At 42.8% G+C, this 8053-nt stretch overlaps 1 protein-coding gene across 1 annotated transcript in view; it reads left to right on the plus strand.

The window, feature by feature from the left end:
- The window catches only part of LOC140724660 (extracellular calcium-sensing receptor-like), a 30078-nt gene extending 22408 nt beyond the window's left edge, over positions 1–7670 (plus strand). The window contains exons 6-7 of the mRNA XM_073039085.1: positions 6553–6669; positions 6783–7670. Of these exons, the coding sequence (XP_072895186.1) occupies positions 6553–6669; positions 6783–7670 (1005 nt within the window). The remainder of the gene's footprint in view (positions 1–6552; positions 6670–6782) is intronic.
- The last annotated feature ends 383 nt before the right edge of the window (positions 7671–8053 follow it).

The following is an 8053-nucleotide window of genomic DNA, read 5'->3' on the forward strand; positions in this document are numbered from 1 at the left end:
TCAATAATTCTACTGGGTATCTTTTATAGACCATCCAATAGTAACAGGGACGTCAAGGAGCAGATGAGGACAGAGATTCGGGAAAGATGTAATAATAACAGGGTTGTCATGGTGGGGACTGCATTTTCACAAATATTGATTGGCATTTCCCTGGGGCAAAGGGTTTGGATGAAGTGGAATTTGGTAGGTGTGTTCAGGAAGGTTTCCTGACACAATATGTAGATAGGCCTACAGGAGGAGAGGCTGTACTTCATCTGGTATTGGGAAATGAATCTGGTCAGGTGTCACTTCTCTCGCTGGGAGAGCATATTCAAGACAGTGATCACAATTCTGTCTCGTTTACGATAGCATTTGAACAGACAAGTTAGGGAAACGTTTTATTGGCGTAAGGAAAATATGAAGCTCTCAGGTAGGAACTTGATAGCTGCTCGAAGCATAAATTGGGAACAGATGTTCTCAGGGAAATGTAAGGCAGACATGTGGCAAATATTCAGGGGAAAATTGCGTGGCGTTCTGCATAGGTATGTTCCTATGAGACAAGAAATCTATGTAATGATAGAAATCTTAAAGATTATAAGGCCAGTAGGAACGTGCTTATGAATTAAATTAGGAGAGCCAACAGGGGCCATGAGAAGGCCTTGGCGAGCAGGAGTAAAGAAAGCCCCAAGGCATTCTACTGATATGTGAAGAACAAGAGGATAAGAAGTGAATGAATAGGACCAATCGAATGTGAGAGTGGAAAATTGTGTATGGTACTGGAGGAGTTAGCCGAGATACTTAATAAATACTCTGCGTCGGTATTCACTACGGAGAGGGACTTTGGCAATTGTTAGGATGACTTAGAGCGGATTGAAAAGCTTGAGCATATCTAGTCATGAAGAAAATAAATGTGCTGGAGCTTTTCGAAAGCATCAATTTGGAGAAATCTCCGGGAAGAGAGGGATGAGGATGCTGAGCCTCCGGCAATGATCTTTACATCACCAATGTGGACGGGTTGGTTCCGGAGGATTGGAGGTTTGCTGGTGTTGCTCTTTTATTCAAGAGAGCGATTAGAGATAGCCCAGGAAATTATAGACCAGTGCGTCTTTCTTCAGTGGTTGTTGAGTTGAAGGACAAGATCCTGAAAGGCAGGATTTATGAATGTTTGGAGAGGCATAATATGATTAGAAGTCAGCATGGCTTTGTCAATGGCACGTCGTGCCTTACAAGCCTGATTTCTTTTCAGAATGTGATGTGACGAGATCCTAAGGTTTATTCATTGTGGACTGTGCCTTTGAAACGAGAGAGAGTGGGTCTACACTGATTCAAAGAGAGAGAGCACCAAACAGCTCATGAGTGGCCATGGTTACAGAAATGTGGAGCTATATAATGGACAGCTGGTCTTCAGCATGTTTGGGATATATACAAGCTCAGCTAGATTTTCAGAAAGACACACAGACACACGGAAGAAATACAGGAGAAATAGACACTGGGTGAACTTTGAGTGCCCACGAAAGGGTGGGTTTTGCTCGCAGTGTGGAAAAGGGGTGACCAGTGGAAGGCTATCAGTGTGCTTAACCTTGCCTGGGTTTATAGCTTTACCGCATGAAGATGCCACTCTTTTGTTTCGAGTCACCCTTGGTGACTCTAACGGGATTTCGGAGGACAACGCGGGAAGAATCGACAACGTCGGATTACTTGGAAAACAAATTTCCTCTCTTTATCTCCTCAACTCAATATCACGAACTGAACTGACTTCATTCCGATACCTGAGTAAGACTGTATCATTTACCACCTAAGCTTGAAAAATTTTGGGGATTTTATATTTACACACTTATGTATGCATAAACTCTGCTTACCTGTTTGATTAATCAGGTTTTATATTACTATATTACGTAGATACTAATAAATTGTGTTTTGTTTGAGGCAGAAATAAACTCTACGTGTGTTCCGTTTCTGCTGATTCTTTTAACCCGTTACGGGGTACGTAACAGTGACTAAACAGATTGATGAAAGTGGAGCAGTAGATGTAAATGGATTTCAGCAAGGCATTTATTAAGGTACCCCATGCAAGGCTTATTGAGAAATTAAGGAGGCATCAGATCCAACGAGATCTTTTTTTGTGGATCTAGAATTGGCTTCCCCACAGAAGGCAAAGTCTGGTTGTAGACCTGTCATATTCTGCATGTACGTCGGTGACCAATGGTGCACATCAGGAATCTGTTCTGCGACCTCTTCTCTACGTCACTTTTTTTTAAATAAATGTCATGGATGGAAGTGGAGGAATGGATTAGTAAATTTGCTGATGACACAAAGGTTGGGGGTGTTTTGCATAGTGTAGAGGGCTGTCATAGGTTACAGCGGGACATTGATTGGATGCAAATTAGGGCTGAGAAATGGCATATGGAGTTCAAGCCAGATAAATGTGAGGTGGTTCATTTTGTTAAGTCAAATATAATGGTAGAATATAGTATTAATGGTAATACTTATGGCAGTGTAGAGTATCAGATGGATTTCGCGTCCAAGTTGATAGGACACTCAAAGCTGTTGCGCAGGTTGAATCTGAAATGGAGTTTAAGGGCCGAGAAGTAATGTTACAGCCATATAATATCCTGGTCAGACCCCAGTTGGAGTACTATGTTCGGTTCTGCTCACTTCGCTACAGGAAGGATGTGGAAACTATAGGAAGGTGGCAAACGAGATTGGCAAAGATACTGCTGAATTGGGGAGCTTGCCTTACGAGAATAGGTTCAGAGAACATTGTTTTTCTTCCTCGGAGCGACGGACGATGAGAGGTGACCTGAGAGAGGTGATTAAGATGATAAGAGACATTGATCGTGTGGATAGTCAGAAGCTTTTTTTTTCCTATGGCTCTCAAGAGGGCACAATTTTAAGATGCTTGGAAGGGGATGCAGACGAGATGTCAGGGATATGTTTTTTACGCAGGGAGTGATGAGTGCATGAAATGGGATACCGGCGATGATGGTTGAGGCGGATACGTTCGGGTCTTTTAGGATATTCCTGGATAAGTACCTGGAGATTTGAAAAAGAAACGGCTATGGGTAACCCTTGTTAATTTCTGAAGTAAGTACATGTTCTGCTCTATATAGTGGGGCGAAGTGCCTGTATAGAGCTTTAGTTTTTTTTCTAAGTCTCTATGTTTCTAAATGTTACAGTCAAATCTGCATCCAAGACTGACACTGGCAGATCGATCTGCACTCTCACGAATTTCTGACAAATGAAGTTCCCACTCATGTTTCCTTTAACCATTTAACCTTTCACCCTTAACCTCTAGACTCTGTTTCTCGCGTCATCACTCAGTGAACAAAAATCCTGCTTGCACTTCCCCTGTCTATACCCCTTATAATATACCCGTAGTATATACTTCTCCATCAAAACCTGCTTCATTCTTCTACGTTCCATGAAATAAATTCCTAACCTATTAAAATTTTCCCAATAACTCCGTTCCTCAAGTCCTGAGGACTCCATTGCGTGTAAGTTGTCCCTGTTCTCTTTCAATCGATTTTATATTTCCCTATGGTTAGATTACCAGTACTGCACACCATTCTCCAAATCAGAAGCCAGCAAATTATATACGACTTCAACCTAACTTCTCACTTCCTGTATTCAATACTTTGATTAATGAGCACCAATGTGCCAAACGCTTTCTGAGCAAACCTGTCCACCAGTGACTTCACACTCAATGACATAGATCTGCAGTTTTATAGCCATATAACCATATAACAATCGCAGCACGGAAACAGGCCATTCCGGCCCTCCTAGTCCGTGCCGAACTCTTAATCTCACCTAGTCCCACCTACCCGCACTCAGCCCATAACCCTCCACTCCTTTCCTGTCCATATACCTATCCAATTTTACCCTAAATGACTCAACTGAACTGGCCTCTACTACTTCTACAGGAAGCTCATTCCACACAGCTATCACTCTCTGAGTAAAGAAATACCCCCTCGTGTTTCCCTTAAACTTTTGCCCCCTAACTCTCAAATCATGTCCTCTCGTTTGAATCTCCCCTACTCTCAATGGAAACAGCCTATTCACGTCAACTCTATCTATCCCTCTCAACATTTTAAATACATCGATCAAATCCCCCCTCAACCTTCTACGCTCCAATGAATAGAGACCTAACTTGTTCAACCTCTCTCTGTAACTTAAGTGCTGAAACCCAGGTAAAATCCTAGTAAATCGTCTCTGCACTCTCTCTAATTTATTGATATCTTTCCTATAATTCGGTGACCAGAACTGTACACAATATTCCAAATTTGGCCTTACCAATGCCTTGTACAATTTTAACATTACATTTTAACATTTATGAAATATTCCCAGATCTCTTTGTTGACAGAAACCGTTCAGTGCCCTGTCGCTCATAGTGCAAGCCCTCTCCTGGATCTCTGCACAGTGTGCAACACCTACACTTGTCTATATTAAGTTCCATATATCATTATTCAGCGCATTTTTTTCAGCTGTTACATAGCTCACTTTAAGCTTTGGCAGTCACCCTCGAGGTCTACAACAGGCCAAGTCTTTCAATCATCGGTAACCTGCTGGTTAGTTTGCCACATTATCTTTCAGATGGTTGATGTAGATGACAAGCTAGAAAGGACACAGCACCAATCCCTGCGGCCCACCACTATTCACAGGTATCTTGTCAGACCTTCAAACATCTACTGCAAATCTATGGTTTCTTCTGAGAAGACAATTTAGTACCTCATCTAGAACACCAACCGACAGTAACTTCTCAACCATCCACAAAAACAGACGAGTGCCCCCAAGCAATGAACGACAGTTGAATGTTAGAACCTCAAAGTCCTAAACCGCCCTCCAGCTCCCTCCCGCGCGTAAGCGGCAGTAAGTAACAATTCCACCTCCCTGCACCGCCAAAAAAAAACATCAGCACGGCCACCAAGCACTAAAATGTGAGAAAGGCTACAGCAAAGACGTAGACTTGCAGTACCCGAAAGACTACATTATTCAGGCAGCATTTGTCATACCCCTCTTGCTCTAATAGGGGAGAAAGAGATGTCTCCGTTTCAGAACAAACAACTCGCTGGTTTACGGTGTTAAAAGTCTGTTGCGTTGCTTGTTCCTAGCTCTCTGCCCAACGAACTTGGGTGTCTGGACACACAGCCTTAGATTTCTCTTCTTCCACAACACATTAGCTTTCGGCATTTACAACGGCCTCTGATACGCCCGTCTCCAGATCCACGAAGACTCGGTCCTCCGAAGGCGAGCGGAGCCTTTGAGTTCCGAATGACGGCCAGTTATGAAACCCCGGGAGCGTGCCCCATTCCCGCAAGGAGTTGTAGTCAGCGTGTAACACCAGGTCAGGGTCTTCAAAGGAACCCTGAAAGGGTAAAAATAGAGATATTAAAGATGGCAATAGAGCTATTTTAGACGATGCCAGCGAAAGAGTCGCCGTTAGGCCATTAACCTCCTAAGCTCCGCTTTCTTTTCATTGTCATGCATTTTGATAGTAGATATAAAGATACAGACTATTTTATAAACGGGGAGAATATCCAAAAATCTGAGATCCAAAGTGAATCGGAACTCGCTCGGAAGAGCATTTTAAAGGCTAACTTTCAACTTGTGACGGCGGTGAGAAAGGCAAACAAACTTGGGATTTATTTCAAGAGGTAGAGAATACAAAAGTAGGGCGAGATGGTCAGGCTTAATAAGGCATTGGTGAGGGTTCAGAGGAGATTCACAAGGATGATTCCTGAACTGAAATGATTTGTCATACGAGGAACGATCGATGGCTCTGGATTTGGACTCACTGGAAGTTAGAAGGGTAGGGATGGCGGATCTCATTGAATCCTTTCGAATGTTTCAAGGCCAAATACAAAGTAGATATGGAAATAGACTTCCCATCGTTCGGGAGTCTAGGAGAAGAGGGCACAGTCTCAGGATACGGGGGCGACCATTTAAAACAGAGATGTGAAGGAATTTCTTTAGTCAATGAGTGGTGAATTGTGGGTTTGTTAGCACAGGCACCTGCGGAGGCCAGACCGTTCAGTCTCTTTCAGGCAGAGATTGATAAGTTCTTTATTGAACGCAGCATCAAAATTTATGGCTGAGGGCGGGGTTAGGTGAGAAGGGTAAGAAAGGATCAGCCATGATTGAAGAACGGAGTCAGACTTGATGAGCCAATGGCTCATTCTGCTCCTCTGTCGATGGTCTTCTGGAAATTGTCTATGGATGTTTTGCATCTGTGTTTAGTCGGAAGAGTTGACACAGAGTCTATAGAAGAACCGATAGTCTACTGGTTTATTTCAGGAAGACTGCGATTTTGAAATTCGGATTTTCTCTGCCTTAAATGAAACGAAATATCTTCAATTTCCAAGTCTCAAAGTGGCCGTTTCACCATCTTCCGTGTGTGGCTCCTCATTCTTTACTTATAATATTACCCATAATTAATTTATTTCAAAGTTCATTGGTTTTTAGCTTGTTCTTACTTCTCAAGCTCAATTCTAAGGCTTTCTGTCAGCTGTTCAACATGCTCAGCTGCGTTATTTACATGTCCAATTAATACCGTCAAGACGTTTTCCGCTTCTGCAGATCCCACGAGCTGTTTGCTCAGAACCCTGTCGCCCTGGAACAAGGAAAGTCACCAGGAAAGGGCAGCCGATATGTTGTTTTAACTGTGTAGAGTGCGCCGACGGTGAGATCAGCAACGTCACTGGTAAGTGCCGAGATGTACAGCAATTTCTCACATTTCCGCTGTTCCGAGCTCCCACATAGTTTGACATTAAATGCTCATTTTCCCAGATTCCACGGATTGTATCAAGTGTCTATTGGAGTACTGGTCCAATCAGGCAAAAACGCAATGTGTTCTCAAGAAGGTTGAGTTTCTGTCTTTTGGAGAAGTCCTGGGTTTTGTATTACTGACCCTTGCTCTTGTTGGAGTGTGCTTTACATTGGCCACGGCTGCAATTTTCTATCGGAACCGACACACTCCTATGGTCAAAGCGAACAACTCCGAGCTCAGTTTTCTGCTGCTCTTCGCCCTCTTGCTTTGCTTCATTTGCTCTCTCGCCTTCATTGGAGAACCATCCGTTTGGTCTTGCATGTTGCGTCGCACAGCTTTCGGGATTGTGTTCGTTCTCTGCATTTCCTGCATCTTAGGCAAAACAATCCTTGTAGTGGTTGCTTTTAAAACAACTCTACCAAATAGTAGAGTGATGAACTGCTTTGGACCGACGCAGCAACGCTTGGGCATATTCGTCCTTACGTTCTTGCAAGGTATAACTTGCGTTGTCTGGTTATGTGTGTCACCTCCCTACCCCCTGAAAAACATGAGATATTACAGAGACATCATTATTCTGGAATGTAACGTGGGCTCATTGATCGCCTTTTACTTAGTGTCGGCCTACATTGCTCTGTTGTCCATTGTGTGTTTAGTACTTGCTTTCCTTGCCAGAAAGCTCCCGGACAGTTTTAATGATGCCAAGTTCATCACCTTCAGCATGCTGATATTTTGCGCTGTTTGGATAACTTTTATTCCAGCTTATGTGAGCTCTCCGGGAAAGTACACCGTTGCTGTAGAAATGTTCGCTATTTGGGCATCAAGTTTCGGTCTGCTCATCTGCATTTTTGCACCGAAATGTTACATGATCTTATGGAAACCGGAGAGTAATACAAAGAAAAATATAATGACGAAAGAGAGTTCATTGTAGCTACCATTTTGTAGTCCCTTTGTATCAGCACCTCAGCTGAGTGTGTAATCCTCGCTCATTAAACGTAGTTTTCGGACGTGTTTTATGTGTCAACCGGTTAATTTTGTGAAGATTAAACTCAGGTGTTTAAAATCTCTTAACATCTGCTGAGAGTAGATGCGATTGGATTTTGAGAATGCTCAGCTGCGAGTATGACCAAGAAGTAATGTGATGTCTGATTTTTATTTACGGTTATTTAATCATTGAGTGTCATTGGTCGGAACTTTTCTGCCAGAACTAATCTCAACTTTACTCAAAAATCTCACTGGCAATCAGCCAGATTGGAAATTGGGTAGGTTTAAACATTGCAACGTTTCAAATTAATTTTATTGTTCAAGTCACTG

This window comes from Hemitrygon akajei, chromosome 3 (genome assembly GCF_048418815.1).
Source record: "Hemitrygon akajei chromosome 3, sHemAka1.3, whole genome shotgun sequence".
Taxonomy (NCBI): domain Eukaryota; kingdom Metazoa; phylum Chordata; class Chondrichthyes; order Myliobatiformes; family Dasyatidae; genus Hemitrygon; species Hemitrygon akajei.